Source organism: Eschscholzia californica, unplaced genomic scaffold (genome assembly GCF_041429995.1).
Source record: "Eschscholzia californica isolate CP2 unplaced genomic scaffold, dmEscCali1.0.p SCAF_3, whole genome shotgun sequence".
Lineage (NCBI taxonomy): Eukaryota > Viridiplantae > Streptophyta > Magnoliopsida > Ranunculales > Papaveraceae > Eschscholzia > Eschscholzia californica.
The window spans coordinates 56,265,010-56,283,814 of record NW_028238420.1 but is presented as its reverse complement, the minus strand read 5'-3'; the positions used below and the strand labels follow the sequence as shown (position 1 = coordinate 56,283,814).

Here is an 18,805-nt window from a genome sequence, read left to right as displayed (position 1 = left end):
TCTAACTGAATCCGCGAGAGCTGATATAAAGTTTGTTTGTGCGTTAAATATAATGCACCCGATCCCTGTAATAGTCCCACATCGCTCACGAGAATGTCCAAAGCCTGGCCTATAGGTGTATGCTGACGCTAAGTAAGTATCGAGGCCTTTTAGGGGACTTTTGGAGTCCTGACCAAGAACAAAACCTCATACCACCTGTGCGTGGTGGTGGACAAAGGGAGGACAATATCGACAACTGCTAAGGCCTGGGGCGTCACAATCTAAAACAAGAGTGTCTAGAGACTGGGCTATAGGTGTACGCTCAAGCTTAGTAAGTACCGAGGCCTTTTGGGTAGGCTTGAGGTGCCTTCACCAAGAACAAAACTCTATACTTGAGTGAGGTGGTTAAAGCGGGGACAATATCAACAACTGCCAAGGCTTGAGGCGTTACATGAACGTCAGAGAGGTTTCCGAACTCTTATGCAGGTTTTCACCCAAGATTTCCAAAAGCAAGGAGCGGGAATTAGGATGAGAAGTATTGTTCATCCAGACAGAACATCAATCAAACAGACGATCCAACTCAAAATCTCTTTTTCTTACATTAGCAACTTCGAGTGAAACATGTTCAATGTTATGATGAAGAACAAACAAATCAAATAAAACAATAATGAAAGTAAACAATCCCAATGGATAAAAATGAGTGACGTGATTTGGTTGGGGAGACTTATTTTACCACGAATAATGACGAGATAATTTTCACTATATGTTTAAATGAAGAAGAAGCTAGATAAAAGAGATTTATCAGCCATTCTACCATTTCTAACTTAATAAGAATCCTCCTAGCAAAAAGATGCCTTTAACTACATCTATAACCAAAATTCTTTCAACAAAAAAAAAAAACATCTATAACCAAAATTAGGATACGCCCATTACATTGATATCACCCCGTCCTGTAAGACACGGATTTGATTCTTATTCATGGGCCCATTATGGAGCTTTTGCCCAATCTCTCAATCTTATAGGAGTTGTCGCAAGGCAATAATTTATGCTCAGAAGAGTTGAAATTTTTGGAACGCCAACGAAGACCGAAGTCAAGTTTTTAATTGTAATGCTGACCTCCATCACCAACCTCCCTCCATCTCCTTCCTTCTCTCTGTAATCACAAGTCTTTAATTGTAATGATCAAAAGAGTTTTCAAAAGCTTCCCATTTCTCCAAAAATGTTTCTTCTTCAATCAAATTCTCTTCACTTATTACAGCTACTTCTACTTACATGTCTCTTTCTCTTCTTAGTAAATACCAACTCAATTCAAGCTCGTCCAATATATCTCTCCTGTGTTTCTTCTTCAAATTACACTTCTGGTAGTCAATTTGAAACTAATCTCAAAAACTCTCTCTTCCCATCTTTAATCTCTAATGGTTCAATTAAGGGTTTCTTTAATACTTCTTTTGGGAACAACCCAGATACTGTTTATGGATTAATTCAATGTAGAGGTGATGTTTCCATGAATGTCTGTAAATCTTGTTTGAATTCTTCAACTGTGGATATTACCCAATTCTGCCCTAACAAGAGAAATGGAACTATTCGTTATGGTCAGTGTTTGGTACGTTACTCGGATATCAATTTCTTCACCCAACTTGATACTTCTGATATAGGGTCTCTTCGCAATATTCACGCTGTATCTGATCCTTCTACTTTTAATAGTCAATTAGGTGATTTAATGAGTAATATTTCCTCTAGGGCAACATCAAGTCCATCAAAATTTGCAACAGGTTCAATTAGGTTTAATAATTTTAATACTTTATATGGAATGGTTCAATGTACTCAAGATTTATCACCAACTTCTTGTTCATATTGTTCACAAACTATGATTAATGAAATCCCTAATCGTTGTGGAGGAAGGATAGGAGGACAAGTTATTAGTAAGAGTTGTGCTATTAGATTTGAAAGTGTACCTTTCTATCAATTGTTATCACCATCACCACCATTGCCAGCGCCATTACCACCACCACAAGCATCTCCACTAGGACAAGAAGGTTCTTTGCCTCCGCGACCGTCTCCGCGTGTCACTGGTATAATATGACAGCTTATTTTAGGGTTTTCTTGTTCTTGTTGTACTTGAGAATGCCTGAAAGCTTAGTTTAATGTTTATGCAGGAAATGGTAAAATATCAATTGTTGCTATTGTTGTCCCAATCATCATTGGAGTTCTCCTGGTAGTAGCATTATTTGCGTACTTGTTGATGAAAAAGAAGAAAACAATCCCGACAAGAGCAAGTATTACAGGTAAATTATCCTCGACGATTTAAAATAAATTTGTTTGGGTATATCAGTTTGTTCCTAAATTTTGATTCTGTTTTCGACTAAGAGATTTCTCGTAGTTCGAAATTGGGTAATCTACATTGGTAGTGAGGAGCTAAACAAGAACCTATCTCATATTCCTTATGTTGAAACTGATTAGTCCTATTTGTGTAGATGGGGGTGGAATAACAAGTGAAGAGTCCTTGCAGTTTGACTTGTCTCAGATAAAAGCTGCTACTAATGACTTCTCTGATGCTAACAAACTTGGTGAAGGTGGTTTTGGTGCAGTATACAAGGTAAATTCTAGTTGTATCCTTTTGCTTGAAGAAATTTGACCACCTTAGAGATATCCCTTACACCCCCATTCGAACTACTTTCAGGGTCGGCTCCCCGATGGGCAAGAAATAGCAGTGAAGCGGCTTGCTAGTAATTCTGGACAAGGTTCACAAGAATTTAAGAACGAAGTGGTGTTACTGCATAAACTTCAACATCGAAATCTTGTTAGGCTTTCAGGTTTTTGCCTTGAAGGAGAAGAAAAGTTACTCATCTATGAATATGTACCAAACAGAAGTCTCGACAAATATCTATTTGGTTTGTCTTTCTCATCCTTTCTTTTGTTTATCTAGTTTAACATCTATTGGTAACTAGAACTGAAAAAGTTTACGAATAGACTCTTTTTAGTAGTTTGGTTACTACTACTACTAAATGTTTGTTCATGCTGATGTGTAATGTAGATCCCACAAGGAAAAGGATTTTGAGTTGGGAGACTCGGTACAAAATCATCGGAGGGATCGCCCGAGGACTTCTATATCTTCATGAAGATTCTCGGCTTAGGATTATTCATAGGGATCTCAAAGCTGGTAACATTTTGTTGGATGGGGAGATGAACGCAAAAATTGCAGACTTTGGTCTGGCAAAGCTTTTCGAAGTGGATCAAACGCAAGGAAATACAAGTAGAATTGCTGGAACATTGTAAGCACCATAAACCCTGAACTCTATTCTAGACCACATGGAATATTTACCGTATTAGGGGTGGTTATCTAATATTCATTACGTTATTCAGTGGTTATATGGCACCAGAGTATGCACTGCACGGATTATTCTCTGTAAAATCCGATGTATTTAGCTTCGGAGTTCTGATTTTGGAAATCGTTACCGGACAAAAGATTACCAGTTTTTACCAGTCAGCTTCATGCCAGGATCTCTTAAGCTATGTAAGTATGATTCTATTCAGAACAGAACAATTACTACGCTAGTTCCGGCTTAGCCCATTTACCTTCCTCTGAGAGGGAACTTAACGTGCAGTTTTCAATTTAATTAATTAGCCCGAAATGTCCCACCCTTCATACTAAGGTCATAATAAACGAGTAACCCCACTACCAAAAACTCCTGGTTCTACCCCCGAGTAACGTCTATACAATTTTTTCTTTCTTTCATGAATATTTCCTGATTTACTGCAGGCATGGAAACATTGGAGAGAAGGTAAAGGCATAGAATTGGTGGATTCAACTCTGAAAGGTAATTGTTCAAGTAATGAAGTGATGAGATGTGTACAAATTGGATTATTATGCGTTCAAGAAAACATCGAAGATAGGCCGACCATGTCCTCTGTTGTTTTAATGCTAAATATTAACTTGGTCACTCTACCATCTCCTTTGAAACCTGCATTTTTCGCAGGGAGCACAATTGTATCATATTCTCAAAATGAGTCTGTTATCCAGACACACACAAGATAGTTTCTACTTGAAAAAGCCTAGTGATTTTTTTTGTGAGAACAATTCTTCGCCATCGTTATGCATTGATTAAAATTGGTTTATAACGTAATTTCTCTAATTTACGTAGCAATTTTGTCATGAGACTTGGTTACTAGTTCCATTCCATGACAAAATAAATGTTTTAGGCTGCAAATGGGTCTACAAGTTGAAACAAAGGAAGTGATGGGTCTATAGAAAGGTATAAGACCAAACTTGTGGCCAAAGGGTTTCTTCAACAGGAAGGCATTGACTATCCATAAGGCCTTTATGGTCTTAAACAAGCACCAAAGGCATAGTTCAATAAATTTTGCCAATTTTCTTCATAGATATGGTTTTCTAGAAGAGTAAAACAGACAATTCTATGTTTGTTTATCATACCAAGTCAACAATGATGGTTCTTTTACTACATGTTGATGGTAAATTTTTGGGTATAGAAGTTGCCCATGGTTTCTCTCCTCCCAACATATTACTCACACATAATAAATATACATTACAACTACTTCAAAGAACAAAATTACTGGATTCAAAACCATCAAAGTTATATGGACAGAGAGTCTCCATTTCTGATGGCGATGAGTTTTCCTCTCCAACAGAATATATGAGCTTTGTGGGTGCCCTTCAATACCTTACTTTGGCTCGACCAAACATCTCCCTTGCAGTAAATTATGCAACCCAGTTCATGTATAAACCATCAACAATACATATCGTCACTGTGAAGAAAATATTAAGGTATTTGAAAGGTTCAGTGGGCCCAGGAGTTCGATTATCTCCCATAACTACTACCCTTAGGCCATGCTTGGCACGCGGGAATCGCATGGGAATGGAATGTGATTCCTGGGAATCACATTCCCGACTACTGTTTGGCTCGCGGGAATGCAGGGGGAATCCTATTCCTGGAGGAATGGGATTCCCCCGAAATGGGGTAATAGCAAACCCAGGGAGGAGGGTGGGTTTGTGATTCCCATTCTCGGGACTGATTTGATTTAATATTTTTGGACAAAATAATCCTTAATAAAATATTTTTACTAAAAAAAATTAAAAACCCAAGGTTTCAACTACCACCATACCAACACACACTCTCTCTTCCACCCCCTCTCTCGCTCAAACGTATCTCTCTCTCCATATCTCTAGTTTGTTTTCTTCTCTCTTGCTCTTTGTTCATTAAAAATCGATTTCATAACGTTTAAAAAAATTAGTTGAGACCTTATTTATTTTAAATAAATCTTTAAATACAACTTAAATTAGTGTATTACGTTATTATTTCATATCTATAAATTTGAATAGACGATGCTATTTAAAATATATATAACAAAGTTGACCTATAATTTATGTAGTTTGAGTAAAAGGATACAACAGGACTTTCGTAAAATTTACATCATAATTTATGTAGTTTGAGTAAAAGGATATAACAGGACTTTCGTAAAATTTACATTCCTATTCCTACACAAACAATCAACAAGTTGGGAATCCATCGGGAATGGAATTCCTATTCCTGGTTGAACCAATTAAACCAAAATAATCTGATTCCCGGGAAGTTACTGTGTTTTTCTTGGTTCGAGTCTTGTCTCATGGAGTTCGAAAAAACAGGCTACAGTGGCTAAATCATCAACAAAAGCTGAATATAAAGTTTTATCGACAACAACCACTGAGGCTTTCTTACCTTATGGATGATATTCGATGTCCATTAAATCGACCTTTCCTCCTCTACTGTGATAATATCAGTGCTAAGCATCTGACTTCGGATTCGGTCTTTCATGCTCGACCAAACACATCGAAGTAGATTTTCACTAAGTTTGTGATTTGGTCTCCACTTAGATCGATTATTGTTCAATGTTCATCATGTTTCTACGAAACACCAACTTGCTGCTATTCTCACTAATGGTTTATCTTTCAACCTCTTCTCTCATCTTCGAAGCAAACTGATGGTGTGTCTCTCTTCGACCCCATCAGTTTGAGGGGGTTCTGTTGTACCCCTTTTATGAAGTCAACAAGTCAAGATGACTCTACTCAAGCCCAAGCCTAAGCCCGCGATAAACAACTTAGAAATCAGTAGGTGTTCAACGAAGTAAAGCTGAATATCTCATTTATGCTTAGTAGAGTTGAATATTTTCAAACGCCAAAACGTGTTTTGAAATTGGTAGGTGTTGAACGAAAGTCAAGTCTTTAATTGTAATGCTGACCTCCCTCATCAACCTCCTTCCATCTCCTTCCTTCTCTGTAATCATATTCCGCCATTAGAGAATTTTCCAAAGCTTCCCATATCTCCAAAAAATGTTTCTTCTTCAATCAAATTCTCTTCACTTACAGCTGACATGTCTCTTTCTCTTCTTAGTAAATAACTCAATTCAAGCTCGTCCAATATATCTCTCCTGTGTTTCTTCTTCAAATTACACTTCTGGTAGTCAATTTGAAAATAATCTCAAAAACTCTCTCTTCCCATCTTTAATCTCTAATGGTTCAATTAAGGGTTTCTTTAATACTTCTTTTGGGAACAACCCAGATACTGTTTATGGATTAATTCAATGTAGAGGTGATGTTTCCATGGATGACTGTAAATCTTGTTTGAATTCTTCAACTGTGGAAATTACCCAGAAATGCCCTAACAAGAAAAGAGGAGCTATTCGTTATGATAATTGTTTGGTACGTTACTCGGATATCAATTTCTTCACCCAACTTGATACTTCTGATACATTATATCTTTCCAATACTCAAAATGTATCTGATCCTCTTACTTTTAATAGTCAATTAGGTGTTTTAATGAGTAATATTTCTTCAAGGGCAGTATCAAGTCCATTAAAATTCGCAACAGATTCAATTAGGTTTAATAATTTCGGTAGCATATATGGAATGGTTCAGTGTACTCAAGATTTATCAGCAACTTCTTGTTCATCTTGTTTACAAACTATGATTAGTCAAATCCCTAGTTGTTGTGGAGGAAAGCTAGGAGGACAAGTTATTAGTAAGAGTTGTGCTATTAGATTTGAAGATAGCATTTTCTATCAATTGCAATCACCTCCACCACCATTACCACCACCACCACCACCACCACCACCATCACCAGGACAAGAAGTTTCTTTTCCTCCGGGGCCGTCTCCGGGTGTCACTGGTATGATATGGCAGCTTATTTTAGGATTTTGTTGTTTTTGTTGCACTTGTGAATGCTTGAAAGCTTAGTTTAATCTTTATGTAGGAAATGGTAAAATATCAATTGTTGCTATTGTTGTACCAATCATCATTGGAGTTCTCTTGGTAGTAGCAGTATTTGCGTACTTGTTGATGAAAAAGAGGAAAACAATTCCGACAAGAGCAAGTATTACAGGTAAATTATCCCTGACGATTTTTTTGGGTATCTCAGTTTGTTCCTAAACCTTAGTTGTAAATTATCCCTGACGATTTCTCTGAGTTTCAAATGGGGTCATGTAAATTGACATTAAAAAGCTAAGCGAGAACCTATCTCATATTTGAAACTAATTAGTCCTAATTTGAATGAGATAATTGTTAAACTTGAATTATCATGTTTCCTTTGGATCATGGTCTATGTTACATAATTTACCAACTTCATCTAGATTAGTTTAACCAAAGACTTAGAGAAACAATTTTGCAATTTGGCCCATACGGACATGATGTTGCTCGAAATTCTACTGTCTATTCCGCCAACTCTTCTTCTTCTCTTGTTTCTGGAGACTGTGCTAGCTCGCTTAGTATTGAACACAAAATACTTCTCCTAATGGAAAATAAGTAATTATGTTTCGAAGTTCTTTTTAACCATTTTCAGTGACGAAAAGTTCCTTCTTTAACGTAAATGGCGATTTTTTTTTAACTTTGATACATTTGTGTAGATGCGGGTGGCATAACAGGTGAAGAGTCCTTGCAGTTTGACTTGTCTAAGATAAAAACTGCTACTAATGACTTCTCTGATGCTAACAAACTTGGTGAAGGTGGTTTTGGCGCAGTATACAAGGTAAATTCTAGTTTTATCCTTTTGCTTGAAGAAATTTGAGCACCTTAGAGATATCTCTTACACCCCCATTCGAACTACTTTCAGGGTCGTCTCCCAAATGGGCAAGAAATAGCAGTGAAGCGGCTTGCTAGTAATTCTGGACAAGGTTCACAAGAATTTAAGAACGAAGTGGCGTTACTGCATAAACTTCAACATCGAAATCTTGTTAGGCTTTCAGGTTTTTGCCTCGAAGGAGAAGAAAAGTTACTCATCTATGAATATGTACCAAATAGAAGTCTCGACAAATATCTATTTGGTATGTCTTTCTTATCCTTTCTTTTGTTTATCTAATTTAATCTGTTGGTAACTAGAACTGAAGAAGTTCATGAATAGATTCTTTTTTAGTAGTTCGGTTACTACTTCTAAATGTTTGTTCATGCTGATGTGTAATGTAGATCCCACAAGGAAAATGATTTTGAGTTGGGAGACTCGGTACAAAATTATCGGAGGGATCGCCCGAGGACTTCTATATCTTCACGAAGATTCTCGGCTTAGGATTATTCATAGGGATCTCAAAGCTGGTAACATTTTGTTGGATGGGGAGATGAACGCAAAAATTGCAGACTTTGGTTTGGCAAAGCTTTTTGGAGTTGATCAAACACAAGGAAATACAAGTAGAGTTGCTGGAACATTGTAAGTACCATAACTCTAAACTCTATTCTACTCAGTGGATTTCATTGTATCAAAAGATCAGTAGGAATATTTATCTGATTATGGGTGGTTGTCTAATATTCGTTACTTTATTCAGTGGTTATATGGCACCAGAGTATGCATTGCACGGATTATTCTCTGTAAAATCCGATGTATATAGCTTCGGGGTTCTGATTTTGGAAATCGTTACCGGACAAAAGATTACCACTTTTTACCAGTCAGCTTCATGCCAAGATCTCTTAAGCTATGTAAGTCTGATTCTATTCACGGTAGAACAATTAGTAGGCTAGTTCCGGCTTAACCCATTTACCTTCCTCTAAGAGGGATCCTAACGTGCAATTTTCGGTTTACACTAATTAGCCTGTAATGGCCCATCCACCATATAGGTTATATATGAACCAGTAGTAACCCACGACGAAAAAATTCCGGGTTCCACCCCCGAGTAACATATATACACATTTTTTTTTATGGATCTTCATGATTTACTGCAGGCATGGAAACATTGGAGAGAAGGTAAAGGCTTAGAATTGGTGGATTCAACTCTGAAAGGTAATTGTTCAAGTAATGAAGTGATGAGATGTGTACATATTGGATTGTTATGCGTTCAAGAAAACATCGAAGATAGGCCGACCATGTCCTCTGTTGTTTTAATGCTAAATAGTTACTCGGTCACTCTACCATCTCCTTTGAAACCTGCATTTTTCGCTGGGACCACAATTGTATCATATCCTCAAAACGACTCTGTTACCAAGACACACCCAAGATAGTTTCCCCTTGAAAAAGCCTAGTGCATTTTTTGTGAGAACAATTCTTCACCATTGTTTGCATTTATCATTGGCTTATAATGTAATTTCTGTAATTTTCATAGAAATCTGGATAGCTCATACCATGCATATATAAGTATTGTTTGTAAAGTGGCTGGTTGAATAACTTTTCAAATAAAGAAATCTTAAGTTTCATGTAGTTTTTTCCTTTTGTATTACATCCGAGAATAGTTTCACATGGGAGAAGGAGTATCTAGCAACAAAGTATATAATATCTAGGTCCTCTCCACTCATTGCAATTAGTTTTGAGTTGAATGACCACAAACTTAACATGGTATCAGAGGTAGACCCATGTCACCTGAGAGAGAAAAAGAAAAACACGTGTTAGGCTGAAATATGCCACACGTGAGAGGGTGTATGAGAATAGTTTCACAGGAGAGAAGCGGTATCTAGCAACCCAGTTCTCCGCTCATTGTCTTAGTTTCCATGTAATGTTTCGACAAGTGTACCCAACGTACCAGATATAACTGTGTAAACCATAAAATATGAAAGTTGACTTCTCTTTTATATATTAGGTTATCAATAGTTATCTATTACATTATTAGGAAGAAAAGTTATTAAAGAATTCAGATAGACATCTAAATTAATCTAAAAATATAAACATTGATCTTTTAATACAAATCAAAATAAGAAAACTTTCCATCAATCAAGGCTAATCTTCAGCAATAATTTCGTTACACATTATAAAACTACAAATTATTTATATGTGTATACAATAACCAAACTTTTAGCGATAATAATTCTGTTCCACTAATCTGCTCGACTAGTCGTGTGGTTTTGCATGTCGGAGTCTAAACTATGGCAACAATTTCTTGTACATGCCTTCTAAATGAACTTAAATTTAGATAATTTACAATCATACATTTACAATGGAAATTTCTGTATAAGTAATAAGACTTAAAAAAAAATCAAGTATGTGAAATGGTATTACTTCATAAGCTTCAAATCACAACCTCTATAGTACTTCAAGTATGCATGGGTTCACCATTTTGTATTGTTGAAATCAAGTTGAAGTCTGAATTGTGGTTTCATCTAGGATGCAATTCAGTAATTGATGCTTCGTTAACAGTCATATTTGAACTCTCACCAGAAGGGAGACTAGGTACTAAAAATGCAGAAGGCGATGATGGTGATGGGAGAGCCAACGAGTAGTTATTGAGTTTGTTAATGATCAAAGCCATTGTTGGTCTAGCAGCTATATCTTCTTGAACACATAATAACCCAATATGAATGCATGTCATAATCTCAGTTATTGAATAACTCTCTCTCAATGTTGAATCTAACATATCTAAAGCTGTTTCTTCTTTCCAATGTCTCCATGCCTGCAAAAGTTCTTATGTCATCAAGCCAAGTTTTTAGGTGAATGAGGCCAATAACATATAATCATTTTTTTTTTGCATACTCACATGACTTAGTAGCCATTCTGACCCATCGAAAGAATTGTTTCTTTGTCCGCTAAGGATTTCAAGAAGTAGGATCCCAAAACTAAAGACGTCTGATTTGACAGAGAATTGTCCGTGCATTGCGTACTCTGGAGCCATATAACCACTGCATTTTGTTTTGAATGAAGCAAGGATTTTATTGTATAATTGAGTACTTTTCGTATGTTTCTAAGGAAGAATTTCATTGAATACTTACTATGTTCCAACAATTCTATCGGTATTGGCTTGAGTTTGATCGACCATAAACATCCTAGCCATACCGAAATCTGCAATTTTGGGGCTCATATCTTCAGTTAGTAGTACATTGCTAGCTTTGAGATCTCGATGAATAATTTTAAGGCGAGAATCTTCATGAAGATAGAGAAGTCCTTTAGCAATCCCTCCTATAATTTTGTATCGTGTTTCCCAATTCAAAAGTTTACGTTTATTAGGATCTGAACCTTCACCCAAATAAAAACTTATAGTTATTACCCAAAGCATAATATAAATTCATGAATTTGTTAATGTGTTCGTACTAGTAGGTGAGTCGGAGAAAGGAATATAGAAAGTGAGGCTGACCGAATATGAATTGATCAAGGCTTCCGTTCGGCATGAATTCATATATGAGTAGTTTTTCTTCTCCATCTAAGCAGTAACCTAGAAGCCTCACAAGATTTCTGTGTTGAAGTTTTACTAATAATTGTACTTCATTCTTGAATTCTACTTCACCTTGACCAGAATTTTTAGAGAGCCGCTTCACCGCTATTTCCTGCCCATCTGAAAGTGTACCCTAGAGACATCAAAATGAACAAAACAACGAAGTCTATAACCACCACGAAAGAAGCTCAGTGGTATAATCACATAGAGTTTTACTCAGAAAATAGATTAACACAATATTTTCTTTTAGTTTTATATTGTTGAGATTTTTAAGAGTTGTCGATGAACACAATACAGCTCGAATGATGCCACATCAATCTCTAAGTCTTAATCCAATTAAAACTCTAGTTATTAGAAAAAAATCATTTTCTATGTGTTCCAATACCTTGTAAACAGAACCAAAACCACCTCGCCCGAGCTTATTAGCGTCTGAAAAGTCGAGTGTCGCTGATTTTATAGTACTAAAGTTGAATTGCAAAGATTCAGTACTTTCAATATCTTCATCTTCATCTTCATAACAAAGAGTAAAACAGTTATCAAACCGAAAAAATGAAACATTGTAAGCCATACTTCATACTATACTACTTACTTTCATGTAATTTCTTCCTTGCTTCCCTTCTTCTCAATGAGAATTGCCTAATAGTTATGGCAGATAAAAGTACTGCAATTACTACAGGAACGACTATAATAACGATAAATCTTGATGAAATCTTTCTGTTTTCTGCATGAAATCGAAGGAATTTTGATAAGTAATACAGGCAGCTAGCTAGCTAGAGAACTATCTAATCCTGCCCATCCGTGATCCAACTCGTGAAATTTTATTACTTACTATGTATGTTTGTCAATGGAGAAGGCCCTGGCCGAGCTGAAGTTTCATTAGATTCATAAAACTGATACATCTCATATCGAAAATAACAACTAGGTCTAATAACTCTAGCCCCTTTTCTACCATCACAACATCTTCTTAAGTCATTTAACGATCCATCAAGGCACGCCAAACAACTAGTATTTGATATATCATTAATGCATTGAACTAGCCCATATATCGTCTCGTTTGTCATAAAACGTATTCGCCCCATAGCAAACAAAGTAACATTTCTGCTAGTTATAATAGAAGTAGACAGAGGAGAAACTTTTCGAGAATTTGAGACAGCTAGAGTTATAAGATCATTCATCAAGATGTTTAATGACTGGTTAAACTGATACGGATCCGTAACGTTGTTATTGTTAGATAAAGAAACAGATGGATCTTCTTGAACAATAGAAAAGAAATTTTGATCTGAAAATCTTAACATACAAAACTCATTATACCAAATAATAGCTTGTTTAGAATCTGGACATCTATAACTTTGTAAGATTTCTTGAGCTGCTGAATCAACACAAACTTGACATTCTTTTGATGTAATATCACCTCTACATTGAAATAATCCGTAAACAGAGTTAGGGTTTCGACCAACGGTGTTGTTGTAGAACCCATTCTTGATTGTTGTTTTGTTGATTGAACTAGTTAGAGAAGATAGAAGGAGATTTAGGTTAGAGTTATATGAACTATTAGTAGTGTAATTACCTCCTGAACATAAGTGATAAGCATTTGAGATGGGTTGTGCTAAAGTTTTAAGACCATACAAGTTTAAGAAGATCAAGATAAAAGCAAGGAAGAAGATGAACAGATGATTGGTGATGAAAGAACCCATTGTTTTTTGTCAATATCAGAGTATTGATCATGATTAAAATTGGTCAAAATGGGGATTATGATAGGTTGTTTCAATTAGTAGTTATGGGGTTGTTCAATCTGAATTAATTATTGGTTTGTTTAATTAATACATCATTTGCACTGTCATGGGGTTTAAAGATGGTCAACTGCAAAGAAATTCTATGTTTAAAGAATCAACTTCCATCATGTTAGGTTCCTTTCATTTTTATATTGACTTGGTTAATTCAATTTGATCAAATGGTAAGAGGAACAACTTTTTTGTACTAGGAAACTAAGACAAAAAAAATCAAAATGTTGGACTCTCTTGGTCTCTCCTCGCCGTCTCGCCTCTCTAAAGCCAAAAACAGTGTCTTCTATTTTTTCTTTAGTTGGTAAAAAAAAAGGGAAGAGGAGACAGAGATGGTGGTGGTGATGGTGAAAAAGATAGAGATTACTGAGTGAGGAGTTTCATTTTGAAAGTCTTTAGTCTTCATGTAATCTGTAAAATTCTAACATTTCCCCTTAAAGTTAGGTGTGAATTTAGTTCTACATCCGCTTTCCATAACTTTTTCTAGTTCACTTAGCTAGAGTATCCGCATGATTATTACATTTCTGATTAACGTACAAAAAGTAAATAAAAGAAAAGGAAGGCTGAAGTCGCTTCATAGTCTTGCTTGAATTTCCTTCTTGTGACTTTGCAGATGAAGCATTAACAAAAGTCTCTCTTAATGTGTTCTTAGATTGTCACATATACTCTTAATTTATTAATAAGGAAATTCAATTACGTTATGTAAGATATTCCACGGAATAACCCGTTTTTTGTTCAATTCAATACCTTCAAAAATTAAAACCAAATATAATACATGTGCATTTCAAACAATTAGTGGGGATAGCTCAGTTGGGAGAGCGTCAGACTGAAGATCTGAAGGTCACGTGTTCGATCCACGTTCACCGCATTTTCATTTTTTTTACTCCTTAATTTCCTGCACACGCTTACAACTATCTTCAGCTGCTATAACAACACAATCCTGACATATTTGTGTAACTTCAGCGCTACTGTGAGAAAACATTGGGTATTCGGCTTCCTACCAGTGATGTCGTTGTTATACCCATCACTCTTAATGGGTGCACTTTTGAGATCCGAGTGCCTACCGCTCACGACGAGTCGACAAGTGGAAGGGTTGCAGGTTTACCTGCTAAACTTTGACATATGAGTGCTTAGATTTGGAGGATTGGGCATTGGTTAGACCTGAACTGATGTCGTTGTAATACCCTCTTTATCTTATACAGCCCCAATTTATGCATCTGTTTATTACCAGTCAAGCTTCCAGCCTTCTAAATTTTGAGTCAAAACGTGTACTGCCACTTTAGACTAAAGAAACCTTTATCATTAATGTGGGTACGTTCAGTGATCGATGCTTCATTCTGTGTCGATTTGTGATCGATGCACCATTCTGTATCGATTAGGGGTTTTATTGTGCACAAAACATGCAGGTGGTGAAGGTAATAAAAGAGTGAAAGATTAGCTATTGAGCTTCCAAACGACACACCATTGTAGGTCTATTCGACATGTTATCTTAAACAAATAATAGTGCATTGTTGATACATCTCATCACTTTGCTAACATCTTTAAGGAGGAGATTGTTGCGATAATCCCACATTGGGTCTCGGACGAGTACAGGTAGAGTGTGTAATAATTAAAAGTTTAGAACGAAACCCCAATTAATAAAACTCTTAACTTTATTAACAATACATAAGATCCAAAAAAGATGGAGTTGGAAAGATTTGAATTATATAATTACAATATTTGAATTTTAAGATCGAAAATACAATGTGAAAGATTTCAACAATGAAATCTGAGAAAATTAAATACAAGTATGTCGTCGGGTACAAAGCAGGTGCCCGTCAGGTAAGGACAATCGGGCTAAACAGTCTGGTCACTTTGTGAGGGGTCCTTGCCCTTGTCCCAAATATTAATTACCTGTCCGACCTGTCAGGTTAACCCTAGCCAGGTTATGGGTGCACATAGTCCTTCACGGACTCGGATAGATCCATCTGGACTAAAAAGCATCTATCATCGAGGATAAAGTTCAGTGATGGATGCTTCATTGACTGTCCATGTTACATTTGTCGATCTATCCGCCATGATTGCTTGTTCTTCACTCTCGGTCAAATTCAACAGGGGTTGCTTTTTACTATGCGCAAAAAATGCAGGTGGTGAAGGTAACTCCAGAGTTAAAGAGTAGCTATTGAGCATCAAAACGACCGATGCCATTGTAGGCCTATCAGATATATCTTCTTGAACACATAATAGTGCAATGTGGATGCATCTCATAACTTCGCTTCTCGAACAATTTTCCCTCAAACTTGGATCTAACACTTCTAAAGCTTTTCCATTCTTCCAACTTCGCCATGCCTGCAGAAAACAAAATCAGGTTTTTTGTTGGAGTGGTGATTTCATCTCATGAAGGAGAAAATATTAAGTATGAAACTGGTTATACTCACATATCCTAGAAGATCTTGAGCAACTCCAGACTGATAGAATGATGTGTTCTTTTGTCCACTAAGAATCTCTAGAACTAAGACACCAAAACTAAAAACATCTGATTTTACAGAGAATTGTCCGTGCATTGCATATTCTGGAGCCATATATCCACTAGAAATGAATACCAAATGAATCAATGCGTTTAGTATTTAGAAATTTCTCGGAACATTGCTATGAAAATTGAGTGTATGATTTGAATGCTTACTATGTTCCAACAATTTTACTTGTATTAGCTTGAGTTTGGTCCACCACAAAAAGCCTAGCCATGCCAAAATCCGATATTTTGGCAATCATATGTTCATCCAACAATATGTTGCTTGCTTTGAGATCTCGATGAATAATCTTAAGTCTAGAATCCTCGTGAAGATAGACAAGACCTCTAGCAATCCCTTCAATAATCTTGTATCGTCTTTCCCAATCCAGGTACGTTCGCTTAACCGGATCTAGAAATTTGTACACCAATTTTATTTTAAAACTCTATGAAAGTAAATTTCTAAAAGTTTGTTATGAAATTATGATATAAGATCTAGAAATAAAGAGAAGAGAGTGAATAGGTGTCAAACCGAAAATAAATTGGTCAAGGCTGGCGTTCGGCATGTATTCATACACGAGTAGTCTTTCATCTTCCTCCAAACAAAAACCTAGAAGCCTTGCAAGATTCCTATGTTGAAGTTTAGCTACTAAAATCACTTCATTCTTAAATTCTTTTTCACCTTGACCTGAATGTGGAGAAAGCCTCTTCACAGCTATTTCTTGCCCATCTAAAAGTTTACCCTGAGGACATCAAGAGAAACGAAAACGGTCAAACACGAAGACCAACTCCAAATACTAGATAAAGAAAGATTGAAGTTTCTCATCTTGCAACCTTGTAAACAGAACCAAATCCACCTTCCCCAAGCAAATTAGCTTCAGAGAAGTCATCTGTGGCAGTTCTTATTGTCTTAAAGTTAAACTGCAAAGATTCTGCACTTAGAATTTCGTCGTTACCTTAACCAAAATAACAATAACAAGGATGAAGTCAAAATGGCAAACTATTTCATTCTACATGATAAACTTATATAAGCATTCTGATCAAAACATAACAAAGCAACGAAAAGCACTTATTAGAGCATAGCTACTTACCATGAAACGTCTTTTTAGCGTTCTTTCTTCGAAAACAGAAGCACCAAAATGCTAAGGTAGCTAATACTGCAATTACCGACGGAACAACTATGTAAATAGCAAGCTTCGACTTGTTTGTTCCGTTTGCTGCGTGAGTAAGAACCAATTTTTATAAGCATTTGATCATACAGTTGAACCCAATACTACATAACTAAATCATAGGTAGACCAAAGGTACAGAGTAGGCACCAAAACCCATTTAACAATAATTAAGTTTAGATCAGACTTCATTGACAACTTACAGGTTGTTGTAGTGTTATTCGAGGTTGTTGTAGTGTTATTCGAGGTTGTTATAGATGGCTGAGGTGGTGGTGCACCACCCAACTTATCTTCAAAGAAAGGATATATCTCATATCTAAAATAACAATTTGGTCTTAGAACTCTTCCTCCTTGTTTCCCACCACAACAGCTTGGTAACTCGCCGATCTCCCCTCGAAGACATCGATTACAATCACTATTCGATGTATCTGATGTGCACTGTACTAACCCATAAACCTTCCGAAAGTTTGTAAAATTGCTTTGTCCACTAGCAAAGTTAGTTGAAGAAGAAGAAGAAGAAGATCCACCATTAGAAACAGCTTGAGTTACAAGATTATCCAGTAAATCACCTAATATCTGATTGAACTGATTTGGGTTCTCAATGTTATTAACATTAACAAGAACAGCTCCAGGATTATCTTGAACAATATTGAAGAAAGATTGATTAGAATACCTTAGAAAACATTCATCATACCATATATATGCTTGTTCAGAATTAGGACATCTAGTAGTTTGTTTGATCTCTTTAACTGCAGTGTCAATACAATCTTGACATACCCTTAATGTGATATCACCTCTACACTGGAACGAGCCGTAAATGGTATTCGGGTTTTGCCCGACTGTGTCGTTTTTGTACCCATTTTTAATGGTTGTAGTGTTGAATGAGGATGATAGAGAAGAAAGAAGGGTGTTGAGATTGGTTTGGTATTTACTATTAGCAGTGAAATTAGATCCTGAACAGATATGATAAGAATAAGTTGGTACAGTTTGGGCAGAAGTTCTAAGGGCATGATATTGTATGATTATGATCAGTATGGTTGAAAGAAGTGAAAAGAAGAACAAATCAAAATGATCCATTTTTGTGTTCTTCTTTTCTGATACAATAACAGAAGTTCAGAAACTTATGATCTGAATAGTTTTGGATATATATATACATATCACAATTAGGAAGTCAAATATTTGAGATGCCCATGTTCACCATCTAACATTTATATCTATTATATAAAACAGAAGGGAAAACGATGACTGGGACAAACATCCTTTTTTAATAAAGGATATTGTTTAGAAGCCCTTCATAATTTAAAATATAGTCCTTCGTAGAAATAAAGTTACCTATTTAAAAAACAATCATTGTTTCCTTCTTAAAAATTAAAATAACTAATTTAAGAAATAAAGAAACAAAATAAATTTCAAGGGTTGAAAAAAGAAAGGATATTGTTTAGAAGCCCTTCATAATTTAAAATATAGTCCTTCGTAGAAATAAAGTTACCTATTTAAAAAACAATAATCGTTTCCTTCTTAGAAATTAAAATAACTAATTTAAGAAATAAAGAAACAAAATAAATTTCAAGGGTTAAAAAAAGAAATTGAAATCTCTCACTTTCTCAATAGAATAGTAACTAATTTAGGAGAAAAGTAATACAATAAATAATAACTAATTAGAATCTCTCCCTCTCAATAAAATATAACAATAAATTTCGTAACATTTGATTGGTACAAGTGTCCGTGCCCTAGGGCACGGGATATCCCCTAGTGTATTTTAAAAGCAAAAATGGAATTCAA

General features: G+C 35.8%; 3 protein-coding genes and 1 non-coding gene across 5 annotated transcripts; 2 read left to right on the top strand and 2 right to left on the bottom strand.

The window, feature by feature from the left end:
• The first annotated feature begins 940 nt into the window (after positions 1 to 940).
• Positions 941 to 9,630, top strand: LOC147552159 (uncharacterized). Its single transcript, XM_086668612.1, has 15 exons — positions 941 to 2,051; positions 2,136 to 2,264; positions 2,454 to 2,575; positions 2,660 to 2,870; positions 3,014 to 3,251; positions 3,343 to 3,493; positions 3,740 to 4,014; positions 5,593 to 5,659; positions 6,272 to 7,139; positions 7,224 to 7,352; positions 7,873 to 7,994; positions 8,079 to 8,289; positions 8,429 to 8,666; positions 8,782 to 8,932; positions 9,176 to 9,630. The coding sequence occupies exons 1-15, from the start codon at positions 1,199 to 1,201 to the stop codon at positions 9,449 to 9,451; spliced, it is 4,041 nt and encodes a 1,346-aa protein (XP_086524738.1). The 5' UTR covers positions 941 to 1,198; the 3' UTR covers positions 9,452 to 9,630.
• A 505-nt stretch (positions 9,631 to 10,135) lies between these two features.
• On the bottom strand, positions 10,136 to 13,375 carry LOC147552158 (cysteine-rich receptor-like protein kinase 25). 2 transcript variants are annotated; one of them, XM_086666366.1, is made up of 7 exons: positions 12,416 to 13,375; positions 12,176 to 12,307; positions 11,972 to 12,096; positions 11,509 to 11,719; positions 11,147 to 11,390; positions 10,915 to 11,056; positions 10,136 to 10,830 (listed from the first exon to the last, which is right to left on the bottom strand). In XM_086666366.1, exons 1-7 carry the CDS (start codon positions 13,278 to 13,280, stop codon positions 10,537 to 10,539), a joined length of 2,013 nt encoding a protein of 670 aa, XP_086522492.1. In that variant the 5' UTR covers positions 13,281 to 13,375; the 3' UTR covers positions 10,136 to 10,536. The 2 variants fall into 2 exon arrangements, with proteins under 2 accessions (XP_086522492.1, XP_086522493.1); XM_086666367.1 differs by having other exon boundaries at positions 11,147 to 11,384.
• Positions 13,376 to 14,162: 787 nt separating this feature from the next.
• Positions 14,163 to 14,235, top strand: TRNAF-GAA (transfer RNA phenylalanine (anticodon GAA)). Its single transcript has one exon. It is a non-coding gene; the product is annotated as a tRNA-Phe (tRNA).
• Positions 14,236 to 15,001: 766 nt separating this feature from the next.
• Positions 15,002 to 18,115, bottom strand: LOC147552156 (cysteine-rich receptor-like protein kinase 10). The gene is made up of 7 exons (XM_086666365.1): positions 17,227 to 18,115; positions 16,947 to 17,072; positions 16,690 to 16,811; positions 16,388 to 16,598; positions 16,030 to 16,267; positions 15,785 to 15,935; positions 15,002 to 15,695 (listed from the first exon to the last, which is right to left on the bottom strand). The coding sequence occupies exons 1-7, from the start codon at positions 18,098 to 18,100 to the stop codon at positions 15,354 to 15,356; spliced, it is 2,064 nt and encodes a 687-aa protein (XP_086522491.1). The 5' UTR covers positions 18,101 to 18,115; the 3' UTR covers positions 15,002 to 15,353.
• Positions 18,116 to 18,805: the final 690 nt, after the last annotated feature.

What these genes read in the sequence shown, in the direction of transcription:
- LOC147552158 (XM_086666366.1), bottom strand. Translation starts at nt 13,280, where the DNA reads ATGGGTTCTTTCATCACCAATCATCTGTTCATCTTCTTCCTTGCTTTT. An exon ending in GTTTTGGTTCTGTTTACAAG is followed by an intron (nt 11,720 to 11,971) that starts GTATTGGAACAC and finishes TGATGTCTCTAG; the next exon opens with GGTACACTTTCAGATGGGCA. An exon ending in GATAGAATTGTTGGAACATA is followed by an intron (nt 11,057 to 11,146) that starts GTAAGTATTCAA and finishes AACAAAATGCAG; the next exon opens with TGGTTATATGGCTCCAGAGT.
- LOC147552156 (XM_086666365.1), bottom strand. Translation starts at nt 18,100, where the DNA reads ATGGATCATTTTGATTTGTTCTTCTTTTCACTTCTTTCAACCATACTG. An exon ending in GAATAACACTACAACAACCT is followed by an intron (nt 17,073 to 17,226) that starts GTAAGTTGTCAA and finishes TTACTCACGCAG; the next exon opens with CAAACGGAACAAACAAGTCG. An exon ending in GATTTGGTTCTGTTTACAAG is followed by an intron (nt 16,599 to 16,689) that starts GTTGCAAGATGA and finishes TGATGTCCTCAG; the next exon opens with GGTAAACTTTTAGATGGGCA.
- LOC147552159 (XM_086668612.1), top strand. Translation starts at nt 1,199, where the DNA reads ATGTTTCTTCTTCAATCAAATTCTCTTCACTTATTACAGCTACTTCTA. An exon ending in ACCGTCTCCGCGTGTCACTG is followed by an intron (nt 2,052 to 2,135) that starts GTATAATATGAC and finishes ATGTTTATGCAG; the next exon opens with GAAATGGTAAAATATCAATT. An exon ending in GTTTTGGCGCAGTATACAAG is followed by an intron (nt 7,995 to 8,078) that starts GTAAATTCTAGT and finishes AACTACTTTCAG; the next exon opens with GGTCGTCTCCCAAATGGGCA.